Source organism: Pristiophorus japonicus, chromosome X, assembly GCF_044704955.1.
Source record: "Pristiophorus japonicus isolate sPriJap1 chromosome X, sPriJap1.hap1, whole genome shotgun sequence".
NCBI classification, from domain to species: domain Eukaryota; kingdom Metazoa; phylum Chordata; class Chondrichthyes; family Pristiophoridae; genus Pristiophorus; species Pristiophorus japonicus.
Window position 1 is genome coordinate 31,241,670 of NC_092010.1, and position 19,426 is coordinate 31,261,095.

At 50.5% G+C, this 19,426-nt stretch overlaps 1 protein-coding gene across 2 annotated transcripts in view; it reads left to right on the forward strand.

The window, feature by feature from the left end:
* The window catches only part of mmp19 (matrix metallopeptidase 19), a 92,050-nt gene that overhangs the window by 16,770 nt on the left and 55,854 nt on the right, over positions 1-19,426 (forward strand). For both annotated transcript variants that reach the window (XM_070869339.1, XM_070869338.1), the window contains exons 6-7: positions 785-904; positions 1,706-1,873. In XM_070869339.1, coding sequence (XP_070725440.1) covers positions 785-904; positions 1,706-1,873 — 288 coding nt within the window. The remainder of the gene's footprint in view (positions 1-784; positions 905-1,705; positions 1,874-19,426) is intronic.

The window sequence follows — 19,426 nt, forward strand, 5'->3', positions numbered from 1 at the left end:
AGGGAGTGCTACACTGTCAGAGGGTCAGTACTGAGGGAGTGCTACACTGTCGGAGGGTCAGTACTGAGGGAGTGCTGCATTGTCGGAGGGGCAGTACTGAGGGAGTGCTACACTTTAGGAGGGTCAGTACTGAGGGAGTGCTGCACTGTCAGAGGGTCAGTACTGAGGGAGTGCTACACTGTCGGAGGGTCAGTACTGAGGGAGTGCTACACTGTCGGAGGGTCAGTACTGAGGGAGTGCGACACTGTCGGAGGGGCAGTACTGAGGGAGCGCTGCACTGTCGGAGGGGCAGTACTGAAGGAGTTCTGCACTGTCGGAGGGTCAGTACTGAGGGAGTGCTGCACTGTCGGAGGTGCTGTCTTTTGGATGAGACATTAAACCGAGGCCCCGTCTGCTCTCTCAGGTGGATGTAAAAGATCCCACGGCACTATTTCGAAGAAGAGCAGGGGAGTTATCCCTGGTGTCCTGGGACTAAATATTTATCCCTCAATCAACATAACGAAAACAGATTATCTGGTCATTATCACATTGCTGTTTGTGGGAGCTTGCTGCATAAATTGGCTGCCGTGTTTCCCACATTACAACAGTGACTACACTCCAAAAGTACTTCATTGGCTGTAAAGCGCTTTGAGTCGTCCGGTGGTTATGAAAGGTGCTATAGAAATGCAAGACTTTCTTTCTTTTGAGGCCCCATCTATTCACGATGGGGTTGAATCAGTCGTCCTTGTAAGTTTCTAGGAATGTATTCAACATGTTGATCGTTTTGTTTTTGGGAACTCCCCAGGTGAACGAGAATCAGACAGCGATTCAACCATCTTGGCTCCACCTCAAATCACCACGTCAATGCCACCAACCAGTGGACAGCCAGATCCCTGCACGGCAGATCTCGATGCCTTCATTCTCAGTAAGTTTCAGACTATAACTCGTGATGGGCGAAGGTGCCACGGTATCGAATACCATCAGTTGTACCATATTCTGATCACCTGTACCCGACACTCTCGGCGAGGATATAGTGTCAGCCGTGGCTCAGTGGGCAGCACCCTCGCCTGAGTCAGAAGGTTGTGGGTTCAAGTCCCACTCCAGGGACTTGAGCACATAAATCCAGGCTGACACTCCCAGTGCAGTGCTGAGGGAGAGCCGCACTGTGGAGGTGCCATCTTTTGAATGAGACATTAAACCGTTTGCTCCCTCAGGCGGATATAAAAGATCCCATGGCACTATTTCGAAGAAGAGCAGGAGAGTTCTCCCCGGTGTCCTGGCCAATATTTATCCCTCTATCAACATCACTAAAACAGATGATCTGGTCATTATCACATTGCTGTTTGTGGGAGCTTGCTGTGCGCAAATTGGCTGCCGCGTTTCCCACATTACAACAGTGACTACACTCCAAAGGTACTTCACTGGCTGTAAAGTGCTTTGGGACGTTCTGAGGTTGTGAAAGGCGCTATAGAAATGCAAGTCTTTCTTTCAACACAATTGGTCTCACACGACTGTGGGAATGAAGAGTTTGCACAATCTGATTTGTCCATGGCAGGTTCATGGCCCGGAGCCCTGGAGCACGAACATCTCGTGTCACAGGGTGGAGGCACCAACGTCCTCTCCACAAACACTGCTTGTGCAGGGGCTGGCCGTGACCCGACCAAGCACAGGGTACCATACGTGTGTGTATGATGGCGTCTCACTCATCATGGTGCTTTCCTTGTAGGTCCAAGCCAGAAGGGTTACGCTTTCAAGGGCGATTACGTGTGGATTGTTAGTGAACACAATGGCGCTGGACATCCCATAAAAATCAACCGACTGTGGAAGGAATTACCTGGAAACCTGGATGCTGCCGTTCACTCACAGTACACAGGGAGAACGTACTTCTTTAAAGGTATGGCTGGCCAAAGACTTCCGTGACTGGAGCGAGGAAGGTCAGTGCCCAGTTGGCTCAACAAAGAGTGGAATGTTGTTCAAGAGACGACCTCAACCACCCCGGCGGTAAAAACACACAAAATGGGGTGGGAGGGCCCCGTTTCGGGCGGGGGGCAATTTCGTTCAAAGATAGCCAGTTGCCCATTTGGCTTGGCCACCCGAGTTGTGCAACTGCTATTAAAAGGGAATGATGGTTCACTTGGTCGAAGCATGTGCTGCGTCGCACTGACCCGCAGGACCCAGTTTCAGTCTTTGGTCAATGGCGAGTTAGTTGCTGCAACAGCTGGGGGGGCTCCAGTTGGCCTCAGTACCCTTGAGTTAGGCACACTTCAAACCAACCAGGATTTTGACTCCTGATTATCCGTGCTAAAGATTGCACTTCTGGATATCGAATGAGTCCCTCCTGTACCATCACTGATAGATACTGACCCACAGTCCCTCCTGTACCGTCACTGATACATGCTGATCCACAGTCCCTCCTGTACCGTCACTGATACATGCTGATCCACAGTCACTCCTGTACCGTCACTGATACATGCTGATCCACAGTCCCTCCTGTACCCTCACTGATAGATACTGACCCACACAGTCCCTCCTGTACCCTCACTGATAGATACTGACCCACACAGTCCCTCCTGTACCCTCACTGATAGATACTGATCCACAGTCCCTCCTGTACCCTCACTGATAGATACTGATCCACAGTCCCTCCTGTACCCTCACTGATAGATACTGACCCACACAGTCCCTCCTGTACCCTCACTGATAGATACTGACCCACACAGTCCCTCCTGTACCCTCACTGATAGATACTGACCCACACAGTCCCTCCTGTACCCTCACTGATAGATACTGACCCACACAGTCCCTCCTGTACTGTCACTGATAGATACTGACCCACACAGCCCCTCCTGTACCCTCACTGATAGATACTGATCCACACAGTCCCTCCTGTACCCTCACTGATAGATACTGATCCACACAGTCCCTCCTGTACCCTCACTGATAGATACTGATCCACACAGTCCCTCCTGTAGCCTCACTGATAGATACTGAACCACACAGTCCCTCCTGTACCCTCACTGATAGATACTGACCCACAGTCCCTCCTGTACCGTCACTGATAGATACTGATCCACAGACCCTCCTGTACCGTCACTGATAGATACTGATCCACAGTCCCTCCTGTACCCTCACTGATACATACTGATCCACAGTCCCTCCTGTACCCTCACTGATAGATACTGATCCACAGTCCCTCCTGTACCCTCACTGATAGATACGGACCCACACAGTCCCTCCTGTACCCTCACTGATAGATACTGATCCACAGTCCCTCCTATACCCTCACTGATAGATACTGACCCACACAGTCCCTCCTGTCCCCTCACTGATAGATACTGACCCACACAGTCCCTCCTGTACCCTCACTGATAGATACTGACCCACACAGTCCCTCCTGTCCCCTCACTGATAGATACTGACCCACACAGTCCCTCCTGTACCGTCACTGATAGATACTGATCCACAGTACCTCCTGTACCCTCACTGATAGATACTGACCCACAGTCCCTCCTGTACCCTCACTGATAGATACTGACCCCACAGTCCCTCCTGTACCCTCACTGATAGATACTGACCCACACAGTCCCTCCTGTACCCTCACTGATAGATACTGACCCACAGTCCCTCCTGTACCGTCACTGATAGATACTGACCCACAGTCCCTCCTGTACCCTCACTGATAGATACAGACCCACACAGTCCCTCCTGTACCATCACTGATAGATACTGACCCACACAGTCCCTCCTGTACCCTCACTGATCGATACTGACCCACACAGTCCCTCCTGTACCCTCACCTATAGATACTGACCCACAATCCCTCCTGTACCCTCATTGATAGATACTGACCCACACAGTCCGTCCTGTCCCCTCACTGATAGACACTGACACACAGTCCCTCCTGTACCCTCACTGATAGATACTGACCCACAGTCCCTCCTGTACCCTCACTGATAGATACTGACCGACACAGTCCCTCCTATACCTTCACTGATAGATACTGACCCACAGTCCCTCCTGTTCCCTCAATGATAGATACTGACCCACACAGTACCTCCTGTACCCTCACTGATAGATACTGACCCACACAGTCCCTCCTGTACCCTCACCGATAGATACTGACCCACACAGTCCCTCCTGTACTGTCACTGATAGATACTGACCCACACAGTCCCTCCTGTTCCCTCACTGATAGATATTGACCCACACAGTACCTCCTGTACCCTCACTGATAGATACTGACCCACATAGTCCCTCCTGTACCCTCACTAATGGATACTGACCCACAGTCCCTCCTGTTCCCTCACTGATGGATACTGACCCACAGTCCCTCCTGTTCCCTCAATGAACTTAAAGAAGGCTAACTTTGAAGGTATGAGGCGTGAATTGGCTGGGATGGATTGGCGAATGATACTTAAGGGGTTGACTGTGGATGGGCAATGGCAGACATTTAGAGACTGCATGGATGAACTAGAACAATTGTACATTCCTGTCTGGCATAAAAATAAAAAAGGGAAGGTGGCTCAACCGTGGCTATCAAGGGAAATCAGGGATAGTATTAAAGCGAAGGAAGTGGCATACAAATTGGCCAGAAATAGCAGCGAACCTGGGGACTGGGAGAAATTTAGAACTCAGCAGAGGAGGACAAAGGGTTTGATTAGGGCAGGGAAAATGGAGTATGAGAAGAAGCTTGCAGGGAACATTAAGACGGATTGCAAAAGTTTCTATAGATATGTAAAGAGAAAAAGGTTAGTAAAGACAAACGTAGGTCCCCTGCAGTCAGAATCAGGGGAAGTCATAACGGGGAACAAAGAAATGGCGGACCAATTGAACAAGTACTTTGGTTCGGTATTGACGAAGGAGGACACAAACAACCTTCCGGTTATAAAAGGGGTCGGGAGGTCTTGCAAGGAGGAGGAACTGAGGGAAATCCTTATTAGCCGGGAAATTGTGTTGGGGAAATTGATGGGATTGAAGGCCGATAAATCCCCAGGGCCTGATGGACTGCATCCCAGAGTACTTAAGGAGGTGGCCTTGGAAATAGTGGATGCGTTGACAGTCATTTTCCAACATTCCATTGACTCTGGATCAGTTCCTATAGAGTGGAGGGTAGCCAATGTAACCCCACTTTTTAAAAAAGGAGGGAGAGAGAAAACAGGGAATTATAGACCGGTCAGCCTGACATCGGTAGTGGGTAAAATGATGGAATCAATTATTAAGGATGTCATAGCAGTGCATTTGGAAAGAGGTGACATGATAGGTCCAAGTCAGCATGGATTTGTGAAAGGGAAATCATGCTTGACAAATCTTCTGGAATTTTTTGAGGATGTTTCCAGTAAAGTGGACAACGGAGAACCAGTTGATGTGGTATATTTGGACTTTCAGAAGGCGTTCGACAAAGTCCCACACAAGAGATTGATGTGCAAAGTTAGAGCACATGGGATTGGGGGTAGTGTACTGACATGGATTGAGAACTGGTTGTCAGACAGGAAGCAAAGAGTAGGAGTAAATGGGTACTTTTCAGAATGGCAGGCAGTGACTAGTGGGGTACCGCAAGGTTCTGTGCTGGGGCCCCAGCTGTTTACACTGTACATTAATGATTTAGATGAGGGGATTAAATGTAGTATCTCCAAATTTGCGGATGACACTAAGTTGGGTGACAGTGTGAGCTGCGAGGAGGATGCTGTGAGGCTGCAGAGCGACTTGGATAGGTTAGGTGAGTGGGCAAATGCATGGCAGATGAAGTATAATGTGGATAAATGTGAGGTTATTCACTTTGGTGGTAAAAACAGAGAGACAGACTATTATCTGAATGGTGACAGATTAGGAAAAGGGGAGGTGCAAAGAGACCTGGGTGTCATGGTCCATCAGTCATTGAAGGTTGGCATGCAGGTACAGCAGGCGGTTAAGAAAGCAAATGGCATGTTGGCCTTCATAGCGAGGGGATTTGAGTACAGGGGCAGGGAGGTGTTGCTACAGTTGTACAGGGCATTGGTGAGGCCACACCTGGAGTATTGTGTACAGTTTTGGTCTCCTAACCTGAGGAAGGACATTCTTGCTATTGAGGGAGTGCAGCGAAGGTTCACCAGACTGATTCCCGGGATGGCGGGACTGACCTATCAAGAAAGACTGGATCAACTGGGCTTGTATTCACTGGAGTTCAGAAGAATGAGAGGGGACCTCATAGAAACATTTAAAATTCTGACGGGGTTAGACAGGTTAGATGCAGGAAGAATGTTCCCAATGTTGGGGAAGTCCAGAACCAGAGGTCACAGTCTAAGGATAAGGGGTAAGCCATTTAGGACCGAGATGCGGAGGAACTTCTTCACCCAGAGAGTGGTGAACCTGTGGAATTCTCTACCACAGAAAGTTGTTGAGGCCAATTCACGAAATATATTCAAAAAGGAGTTAGATGAGGTCCTTACTACTCGGGGGATCAAGGGGTATGGCGAGAAAGCAGGAATGGGGTACTGAAGTTGAATGTTCAGCCATGAACTCATTGAATGGGGCGCTGCAGGCTAGAAGGGCCGAATGGCCTACTCCTGCACCTATTTTCTATGTTTCTATGTTTCTATGTACCCTCACTGATAGATACTGACCCACACAGTCCCTCCTGTACCCTCACTGATAGATACTAACCCACACAGTCCCTCCTGTACCCTCACTGATAGATACTGACCCACACAGTCCCTCCTGTACCCTCACTGATAGATACTGACCCACACAGTCCCTCCTGTACCCTCACTGATAGATACTGACCCACAGTCCCTCCTGCACTCTCACTGATAGATACTGACACACACAGTCCCTCCTGGACCCTCACTGATAGATACTGACCCACACAGTCCCTCCTGTACCCTCACTGATAGATACTGATCCACACAGTCCCTCCTTTACCCTCACTGATAGATACTGACCCACAGTACCTCCTGTACCCTCACTGATAGATACTGACCCACACAGTCCCTCCTGTACCCTCACTGATAGATACTGACCCACACAGTCCCTCCTGTACCCTCACTGATAGTTACTGACCCACACAGTCCCTCCTGTACCCTCACTGATAGATACTGACCCACAGTCCCTCCTGCACTCTCACTGATAGATACTGACACACACAGTCCCTCCTGTACCCTCACTGATAGATACTGACCCACACAGTCCCTCCTGCACCCTCACTGATAGATACTGACCCACACAATCCCCCCTGTACCCTCACTGATAGATACTGACCCATTCCGTCCCTCCTGTACCCTCACTGATAGACACTGACCCACAAAGTCCCTCCTGTCCCCTCACTGATAGATAATGACCCACACAGTCCCTCCTGTCCCCTCACTGATAGATACTGACCCACACAGTCCCTCCTGTACCCTCACTGATAGATACTGACCCACACAGTCCCTCCTGTACCCTCACTGATCGATACTGACCCACACAGTCCCTCCTGTACCCTCACTGATCGATACTGACCCACAGTCCCTCCTGTACCCTCACTGATAGATACTGACCCACAGTCCCTCCTGTACCCTCACTGATAGATACTGACCCACAGTCCCTCCTGTACCCTCACTAATAGATACTGACCCACAGTCCCTCCTGTACCCTCACTGATATATACTGACCCACACAGTCCCTCCTGTAAGCTCACTGAAAGATACTGACCCACAGTCCCTCCTGTATGCTCACTGATAGATACTGACCCACAGTCCCTTCTGTACCCTCACTGATAGATACTGACCCACACAGTCCCTCCGGTACCCTCACTGATAGATACAGACCCACACAGTCCCTCCTGGACCCTCACTGATAGATACTGACCCACACAGTCCCTCCTGTACCCTCACTGATAGATACTGATCCACACAGTCCCTCCTTTACCCTCACTGATAGATACTGACCCACAGTACCTCCTGTACCCTCACTGATAGGTACTGACCCACACAGTCCCTCCTGTACCCTCACTGATAGATACTGACCCACAGTCCCTCCTGTACCCTCACTGATAGATACTGACCCACACAGTCCCTCCTGTATCCTCACTGGTAGATACTGACCCACACAGTACCTCCTGTACCCTCACTGATAGGTACTGACACACACAGTCCCTCCTGCACCCCCACTGATAGATACTGAACCACAGTCCCTCCTGTACCCTCACTGATAGATACTGACCCACACAGTCCCTCCTTTACCCTCACTGATAGATACTGACCCACACAGTCCCTCCTTTACCCTCACTGATAGATACTGACCCACACAGTCCCTCCTGTACCCGCACTGATAGATACTGACCCACACAGTCCCACCTGTCCGCTCACTGATAGATACTGACCCACACAGTCCCTCCTGTACCCTCACTGGTAGATACTGACCCACACAGTCCCTCCTGTACTCGCACTGATAGATACTGACCCACACAGTCCCACCTGTCCGCTCACTGATAGATACTGACCCACACAGTCCCTCCTGTACCCTCACTGGTAGATACTGACCCACACAGTCCCTCCTTTACCCTCACTGATAGATACTGACCCACACAGTCCCTCCTGTACCCGCACTGATAGATACTGACCCACACAGTCCCACCTGTCCGCTCACTGATAGATACTGACCCACACAGTCCCTCCTGTCCGCTCACTGATAGATACTGACCCACCCAGTCCCTCCTGTACCCTCACTGGTAGAAACTGAGCCACACAGTCCCTCCTGTACCCTCACTGATAGATACTGACCCACACAGTCCCTCCTGTACCCTCACTGATAGATACTGACCCACAGTCCCTCCTGTACCCTCACTGATAGATACTGACCCACACAGTCCCTCCTGTATCCTCACTGGTAGATACTGACCCACACAGTTCCTCCTGTACCGTCACTGATAGATACTGACGCACACAGTCCCTCCTGTACCCCCACTGATAGATACTGAACCACAGACCCTCCTGTACCCTCACTGATAGATACTGACCCACACAGCCCCTCCTATACCCTCACTGATATATACTGACCCACACAGACCCTCCTGTACCCTCACTGATAGATACTGACCCACAGTCCCTCCTGTACCCTCACTGATATATACTGACCCACACAGTCCCTCCTGTAAGCTCACTGAAAGATACTGACCCACAGTCCCTCCTGTATGCTCACTGATAGATACTGACCCACAGTCCCTTCTGTACCCTCACTGATAGATACTGACCCACACGTCCCTCCGGTACCCTCACTGATAGATACTGACCCACACAGTCCCTCCTGGACCCTCACTGATAGATACTGATCCACACAGTCCCTCCTTTACCATCACTGATAGATATTGACCCACAGTACCTCCTGTACCCTCACTGATAGGTACTGACCCACACAGTCCCTCCTGTACCCTCACTGATAGATACTGACCCACAGTCCCTCCTGTACCCTCACTGATAGATACTGACCCACAGTCCCTCCTGTACCCTCACTGATAGATACTGACCCACAGTCCCTCCTGTACCCTCACTGATAGATACTGACCCACACAGTCCCTCCTATATCCTCACTGATATGTACTGACCCACACAGTCCCTCCTGTACCCTCACTGATAGATACTGACCCACACAGTCCCTCCTATACCCTCACTGATATATACTGACCCACACAGTCCCTCCTGTACCCTCACTGATAGATACTGACCCACACAGTCCCTCCTATATGCGCACTGATATATACTGACCCACACAGTCCCTCCTGTACCCTCACTGATAGATACTGACCCACACAGTCCCTCCTATACCCTCACTGATATATACTGACTCACACAGACCCTCCTGTACCCTCACCGATAGACACTGACCCACACAGTCCCTCCTGTACCCTCACTGATAGATAGTGACCCACAGTCCCTCCTGTACTGTCACTGATAGATACTGACCCACAGTCCCTCCTGTCCCCTCACTGATAGATACTGACCCACAGTCCCTCCTGTACTGTCACTGATAGATACTGACCCACAGTCCCTCCTGTACCCTCACTGATAGATACTGACCCACACAGTCCCTCCTGTACCCTCACTGGAAAATACTGACCCACACAGTCCCTCCTGTACCCTCACTGATAGATACTGACCCACAGTCCCTCCTGTACCCTCACTGATAGATACTGACCCACACAGTCCCTCCTGTACCCTCACTGATAGATACTGACCCACACAGTCCCTTCTGTACCCTCACTGGTAGATACTGACCCACACAGTCCCTCCTGTACCCGCACTGATAGATACTGACCCACACAGTCCCACCTGTCCGCTCACTGATAGATACTGACCCACACAGTCCCTCCTGTACCCTCACTGGTAGATACTGACCCACACAGTCCCTCCTGTACCCTCACTGATAGATACTGACCCACACAGTCCCTCCTTTACCCTCACTGATAGATACTGACCCACTCAGTCCCTCCTTTACCCTCACTGATAGATACTGACCCACACAGTCCCTCCTGTACCCTCACTGATAGATACTGACCCACACAGTCCCACCTGTCCGCTCACTGATAGATACTGACCCACACAGTCCCTCCTATATACGCACTGATATATACTGACCCACACAGTCCCTCCTGTACCCTCACTGATAGATACTGACCCCACAGTCCCTCCTGTACCCTCACTGATAGATACTGACCCACACAGTCCCTCCTGTACCCTCACTGATAGATACTGACCCACAGTCCCTCCTGTACCGTCACTGATAGATACTGACCCACAGTCCCTCCTGTACCCTCACTGATAGATACAGACCCACACAGTCCCTCCTGTACCATCACTGATAGATACTGACCCACACAGTCCCTCCTGTACCCTCACTGATCGATACTGACCCACACAGTCCCTCCTGTACCCTCACCTATAGATACTGACCCACAATCCCTCCTGTACCCTCATTGATAGATACTGACCCACACAGTCCGTCCTGTCCCCTCACTGATAGACACTGACACACAGTCCCTCCTGTACCCTCACTGATAGATACTGACCCACAGTCCCTCCTGTACCCTCACTGATAGATACTGACCGACACAGTCCCTCCTATACCTTCACTGATAGATACTGACCCACAGTCCCTCCTGTTCCCTCAATGATAGATACTGACCCACACAGTACCTCCTGTACCCTCACTGATAGATACTGACCCACACAGTCCCTCCTGTACCCTCACCGATAGATACTGACCCACACAGTCCCTCCTGTACTGTCACTGATAGATACTGACCCACACAGTCCCTCCTGTTCCCTCACTGATAGATATTGACCCACACAGTACCTCCTGTACCCTCACTGATAGATACTGACCCACATAGTCCCTCCTGTACCCTCACTAATGGATACTGACCCACAGTCCCTCCTGTTCCCTCACTGATGGATACTGACCCACAGTCCCTCCTGTTCCCTCAATGAACTTAAAGAAGGCTAACTTTGAAGGTATGAGGCGTGAATTGGCTGGGATGGATTGGCGAATGATACTTAAGGGGTTGACTGTGGATGGGCAATGGCAGACATTTAGAGACTGCATGGATGAACTAGAACAATTGTACATTCCTGTCTGGCATAAAAATAAAAAAGGGAAGGTGGCTCAACCGTGGCTATCAAGGGAAATCAGGGATAGTATTAAAGCGAAGGAAGTGGCATACAAATTGGCCAGAAATAGCAGCGAACCTGGGGACTGGGAGAAATTTAGAACTCAGCAGAGGAGGACAAAGGGTTTGATTAGGGCAGGGAAAATGGAGTATGAGAAGAAGCTTGCAGGGAACATTAAGACGGATTGCAAAAGTTTCTATAGATATGTAAAGAGAAAAAGGTTAGTAAAGACAAACGTAGGTCCCCTGCAGTCAGAATCAGGGGAAGTCATAACGGGGAACAAAGAAATGGCGGACCAATTGAACAAGTACTTTGGTTCGGTATTGACGAAGGAGGACACAAACAACCTTCCGGTTATAAAAGGGGTCGGGAGGTCTTGCAAGGAGGAGGAACTGAGGGAAATCCTTATTAGCCGGGAAATTGTGTTGGGGAAATTGATGGGATTGAAGGCCGATAAATCCCCAGGGCCTGATGGACTGCATCCCAGAGTACTTAAGGAGGTGGCCTTGGAAATAGTGGATGCGTTGACAGTCATTTTCCAACATTCCATTGACTCTGGATCAGTTCCTATAGAGTGGAGGGTAGCCAATGTAACCCCACTTTTTAAAAAAGGAGGGAGAGAGAAAACAGGGAATTATAGACCGGTCAGCCTGACATCGGTAGTGGGTAAAATGATGGAATCAATTATTAAGGATGTCATAGCAGTGCATTTGGAAAGAGGTGACATGATAGGTCCAAGTCAGCATGGATTTGTGAAAGGGAAATCATGCTTGACAAATCTTCTGGAATTTTTTGAGGATGTTTCCAGTAAAGTGGACAACGGAGAACCAGTTGATGTGGTATATTTGGACTTTCAGAAGGCGTTCGACAAAGTCCCACACAAGAGATTGATGTGCAAAGTTAGAGCACATGGGATTGGGGGTAGTGTACTGACATGGATTGAGAACTGGTTGTCAGACAGGAAGCAAAGAGTAGGAGTAAATGGGTACTTTTCAGAATGGCAGGCAGTGACTAGTGGGGTACCGCAAGGTTCTGTGCTGGGGCCCCAGCTGTTTACACTGTACATTAATGATTTAGATGAGGGGATTAAATGTAGTATCTCCAAATTTGCGGATGACACTAAGTTGGGTGACAGTGTGAGCTGCGAGGAGGATGCTGTGAGGCTGCAGAGCGACTTGGATAGGTTAGGTGAGTGGGCAAATGCATGGCAGATGAAGTATAATGTGGATAAATGTGAGGTTATTCACTTTGGTGGTAAAAACAGAGAGACAGACTATTATCTGAATGGTGACAGATTAGGAAAAGGGGAGGTGCAAAGAGACCTGGGTGTCATGGTCCATCAGTCATTGAAGGTTGGCATGCAGGTACAGCAGGCGGTTAAGAAAGCAAATGGCATGTTGGCCTTCATAGCGAGGGGATTTGAGTACAGGGGCAGGGAGGTGTTGCTACAGTTGTACAGGGCATTGGTGAGGCCACACCTGGAGTATTGTGTACAGTTTTGGTCTCCTAACCTGAGGAAGGACATTCTTGCTATTGAGGGAGTGCAGCGAAGGTTCACCAGACTGATTCCCGGGATGGCGGGACTGACCTATCAAGAAAGACTGGATCAACTGGGCTTGTATTCACTGGAGTTCAGAAGAATGAGAGGGGACCTCATAGAAACATTTAAAATTCTGACGGGGTTAGACAGGTTAGATGCAGGAAGAATGTTCCCAATGTTGGGGAAGTCCAGAACCAGAGGTCACAGTCTAAGGATAAGGGGTAAGCCATTTAGGACCGAGATGCGGAGGAACTTCTTCACCCAGAGAGTGGTGAACCTGTGGAATTCTCTACCACAGAAAGTTGTTGAGGCCAATTCACGAAATATATTCAAAAAGGAGTTAGATGAGGTCCTTACTACTCGGGGGATCAAGGGGTATGGCGAGAAAGCAGGAATGGGGTACTGAAGTTGAATGTTCAGCCATGAACTCATTGAATGGGGCGCTGCAGGCTAGAAGGGCCGAATGGCCTACTCCTGCACCTATTTTCTATGTTTCTATGTTTCTATGTACCCTCACTGATAGATACTGACCCACACAGTCCCTCCTGTACCCTCACTGATAGATACTAACCCACACAGTCCCTCCTGTACCCTCACTGATAGATACTGACCCACACAGTCCCTCCTGTACCCTCACTGATAGATACTGACCCACACAGTCCCTCCTATATCCTCACTGATATGTACTGACCCACACAGTCCCTCCTGTACCCTCACTGATAGATACTGACCCACACAGTCCCTCCTACACCCTCACTGATATATACTGACCCACACAGTCCCTCCTGTACCCTCACTGATAGATACTGACCCACACAGTCCCTCCTATATGCGCACTGATATATACTGACCCACACAGTCCCTCCTGTACCCTCACTGATAGATACTGACCCACAGTCCCTCCTGTACCCTCACTGATAGATACTGACCCACAGTCCCTCCTGTACCCTCACTGATAGATACTGACCCACACAGTCCCTCCTGTATCCTCACTGGTAGATACTGACCCACACAGTACCTCCTGTACCCTCACTGATAGGTACTGACACACACAGTCCCTCCTGCACCCCCACTGATAGATACTGAACCACAGTCCCTCCTGTACCCTCACTGATAGATACTGACCCACACAGTCCCTCCTGTCCGCTCACTGATAGATACTGACCCACACAGTCCCTCCTGTACCCTCACTGGTAGATACTGACCCACACAGTCCCTCCTGTACTCGCACTGATAGATACTGACCCACACAGTCCCACCTGTCCACTCACTGATAGATACTGACCCACACAGTCCCTCCTGTACCCTCACTGGTAGATACTGACCCACACAGTCCCTCCTTTACCCTCACTGATAGATACTGACCCACACAGTCCCTCCTGTACCCGCACTGATAGATACTGACCCACACAGTCCCACCTGTCCGCTCACTGATAGATACTGACCCACACAGTCCCTCCTGTCCGCTCACTGATAGATACTGACCCACCCAGTCCCTCCTGTACCCTCACTGGTAGAAACTGAGCCACACAGTCCCTCCTGTACCCTCACTGATAGATACTGACCCACACAGTCCCTCCTGTACCCTCACTGATAGATACTGACCCACAGTCCCTCCTGTACCCTCACTGATAGATACTGACCCACACAGTCCCTCCTGTATCCTCACTGGTAGATACTGACCCACACAGTTCCTCCTGTACCGTCACTGATAGATACTGACGCACACAGTCCCTCCTGTACCCCCACTGATAGATACTGAACCACAGACCCTCCTGTACCCTCACTGATAGATACTGACCCACACAGTCCCTCCTATACCCTCACTGGTAGATACTGACCCACACAGACCCTCCTGTACCCTCACTGATAGATACTGACCCACAGTCCCTCCTGTACCCTCACTGATATATACTGACCCACACAGTCCCTCCTGTAAGCTCACTGAAAGATACTGACCCACAGTCCCTCCTGTATGCTCACTGATAGATACTGACCCACAGTCCCTTCTGTACCCTCACTGATAGATACTGACCCACACAGTCCCTCCGGTACCCTCACTGATAGATACAGACCCACACAGTCCCTCCTGGACCCTCACTGATAGATACTGACCCACACAGTCCCTCCTGTACACTCACTGATAGATACTGATCCACACAGTCCCTCCTTTACCATCACTGATAGATATTGACCCACAGTACCTCCTGTACCCTCACTGATAGGTACTGACCCACACAGTCCCTCCTGTACCCTCACTGATAGATACTGACCCACAGTCCCTCCTGTACCCTCACTGATAGATACTGACCCACAGTCCCTCCTGTACCCTCACTGATAGATACTGACCCACAGTCCCTCCTGTACCCTCACTGATAGATACTGACCCACACAGTCCCTCCTATATCCTCACTGATATGTACTGACCCACACAGTCCCTCCTGTACCCTCACTGATAGATACTGACCCACACAGTCCCTCCTATACCCTCACTGATATATACTGACCCACACAGTCCCTCCTGTACCCTCACTGATAGATACTGACCCACACAGTCCCTCCTATATGCGCACTGATATATACTGACCCACACAGTCCCTCCTGTACCCTCACTGATAGATACTGACCCACACAGTCCCTCCTATACCCTCACTGATATATACTGACTCACACAGACCCTCCTGTACCCTCACCGATAGACACTGACCCATACAGTCCCTCCTGTACCCTCACTGATAGATAGTGACCCACAGTCCCTCCTGTACTGTCACTGATAGATACTGACCCACAGTCCCTCCTGTCCCCTCACTGATAGATACTGACCCACAGTCCCTCCTGTACTGTCACTGATAGATACTGACCCACAGTCCCTCCTGTACCCTCACTGATAGATACTGACCCACACAGTCCCTCCTGTACCCTCACTGGAAAATACTGACCCACACAGTCCCTCCTGTACCCTCACTGATAGATACTGACCCACAGTCCCTCCTGTACCCTCACTGATAGATACTGACCCACACAGTCCCTCCTGTACCCTCACTGATAGATACTGACCCACACAGTCCCTTCTGTACCCTCACTGGTAGATACTGACCCACACAGTCCCTCCTGTACCCGCACTGATAGATACTGACCCACACAGTCCCACCTGTCCGCTCACAGATAGATACTGACCCACACAGTCCCTCCTGTACCCTCACTGGTAGATACTGACCCACACAGTCCCTCCTGTACCCTCACTGATAGATACTGACCCACACAGTCCCTCCTTTACCCTCACTGATAGATACTGACCCACTCAGTCCCTCCTTTACCCTCACTGATAGATACTGACCCACACAGTCCCTCCTGTACCCGCACTGATAGATACTGACCCACACAGTCCCACCTGTCCGCTCACTGATAGATACTGACCCACACAGTCCCTCCTATATGCGCACTGATATATACTGACCCACACAGTCCCTCCTGTACCCTCACTGATAGATACTGACCCACAGTCCCTCCTGTACCCTCACTGATAGATACTGACCCACACAGTCCCTCCTGTACCCTCACTGATAGATACTGACCCACATAGTCCCTTCTGTACCCTCACTGGTAGATACTGACCCACACAGTCCCTCCTGTACCCGCACTGATAGATACTGACCCACACAGTCCCACCTGTCCGCTCACTGATAGATACTGACCCACACAGTCCCTCCTGTACCCTCACTGGTAGATACTGACCCACACAGTCCCTCCTGTACCCTCACTGATAGATACTGACCCACACAGTCCCTCCTTTACCCTCACTGATAGATACTGACCCACTCAGTCCCTCCTTTACCCTCACTGATAGATACTGACCCACACAGTCCCTCCTGTACCCGCACTGATAGATACTGACCCACACAGTCCCACCTGTCCGCTCACTGATAGATACTGACCCACACAGTCCCTCCTGTACCCTCACTGGTAGATACTGACCCACACAGTCCCTCCTGTACCCTCACTGATAGATACAAACCCACACAGTCCCTCCTGTACCATCACTGATAGATACTGACCCACACAGTCCCTCCTTTACCCTCACTGATAGATACTGACCCACACAGTCCCTCCTGGACCCGCACTGATAGATACTGACCCACACAGTCCCACCTGTCCGCTCACTGCTAGATACTGACCCACACAGTCCCTCCTGTACCCTCACTGGTAGATACTGACCCACACAGTCCCTCCTGTACCCTCACTGATAGATACTGACCCACACAGTCCCTCCTTTACCCTCACTGATAGATACTGACCCACACAGTCCCTCCTTTACCCTCACTGATAGATACTGACCCACACAGTCCCTCCTGTACCCGCACTGATAGATACTGACCCACACAGTCCCACCTGTCCGCTCACTGATAGATACTGACCCACACAGTCCCTCCTGTACGCTCACTGGTAGATACTGAGCCACACAGTCCCTCCTGTACCCTCACTGATAGATACTGACCCACACAGTCCGTCCTATACCCTCACTGATAGATACAGACCCACACAGTCCCTCCTGTACCATCACTGATAGATACTGACCCACACAGCCCCTCCTGTACCCTCACTGATAGATACTGACCCACACAGTCCCTCCTGTACCCTCACTGATAGATACTGACCCACAGTCCCTCCTGTACCCTCACTGATAGATACTGACCCACAGTCCCTCCTGTACCCTCACTGATAGATACTGACCCACACAGCCCCTCCTGTACCCTCACTGATAGATACTGACCCACACAGTCCCTCCTGTACCCTCACTGATAGATACTGACCCACACAGTCCCACCTGTCCGCTCACTGATAGATACTGACCCACACAGTCCCTCCTGTACCCTCACTGGTAGATACTGACCCACACAGTCCCTCCTGTACCCTCACTGATAGATACTGACCCACACAGTCCCTCCTATACCATCACTGATATATACTGACTCACACAGACCCTCCTGTACCCTCACCGATAGACACTGACCCACACAGTCCCTCCTGTACCCTCACTGATAGATAGTGACCCACAGTCCCTCCTGTACTGTCACTGATAGATACTGACCCACAGTCCCTCCTGTCCCCTCACTGATAGATACTGACCCACAGTCCCTCCTGTACTGTCACTGATAGATACTGACCCACAGTCCCTCCTGTACCCTCACTGATAGATACTGACGCACACAGTCCCTCCTGTACCCTCAGTGGAAAATACTGACCCACACAGTCCCTCCTGTACCCTCACTGATAGATACTGACCCACAGTCCCTCCTGTACCCTCACTGATAGATACTGACCCACACAGTCCCTCCTGTACCCTCACTGATAGATACTGACCCACACAGTCCCTTCTGTACCCTCACTGGTAGATAATGACCCACACAGTCCCTCCTGTACCCGCACTGATAGATACTGACCCACACAGTCCCACCTGTCCGCTCACTGATAGATACTGACCCACACAGTCCCTCCTGTACCCTCACTGGTAGAAACTGACCCACACAGTCCCTCCTGTACCCTCACTGATAGATACTGACCCACACAGTCCCTCCTTTACCCTCACTGATAGATACTGACCCACTCAGTCCCTCCTTTACCCTCACTGATAGATACTGACCCACACAGTCCCTCCGGTACCCGCATTGATAGATACTGACCCACACAGTCCCACCTGTCCGCTCACTGATAGATACTGACCCACACAGTCCCTCCTGTATCCTCACTGGTAGATACTGACCCACACAGTCCCTCCTGTACCCTCACTGATAGATACAAACCCACACAGTCCCTCCTGTACCATCACTGATAGATACTGACCCACACAGTCCCTCCTTTACCCTCACTGATAGATACTGACCCACACAGTCCCTCCTGTACCCGCACTGATAGATACTGACCCACACAGTCCCACCTGTCCGCTCACTGATAGATACTGACCCACACAGTCCCTCCTGTACCCTCACTGGTAGATACTGAGCCACACAGTCCCTCCTGTACCATCACTGATAGATACTGACCCACACAGTCCCTCCTGTACCCTCACTGATAGATACAGACCCACACAGTCCCTCCTGTACCATCACTGATAGATACTGACCCACACAGCCCCTCCTGTACCCTCACTGATAGATACTGACCCACACAGTCCCTCCTGTACCCTCACTGATAGATACTGACCCACAGTCCCTCCTGTACCCTCACTGATAGATACTGACCCACAGTCCCTCCTGTACCCTCACTGATAGATACTGACCCACACAGCCCC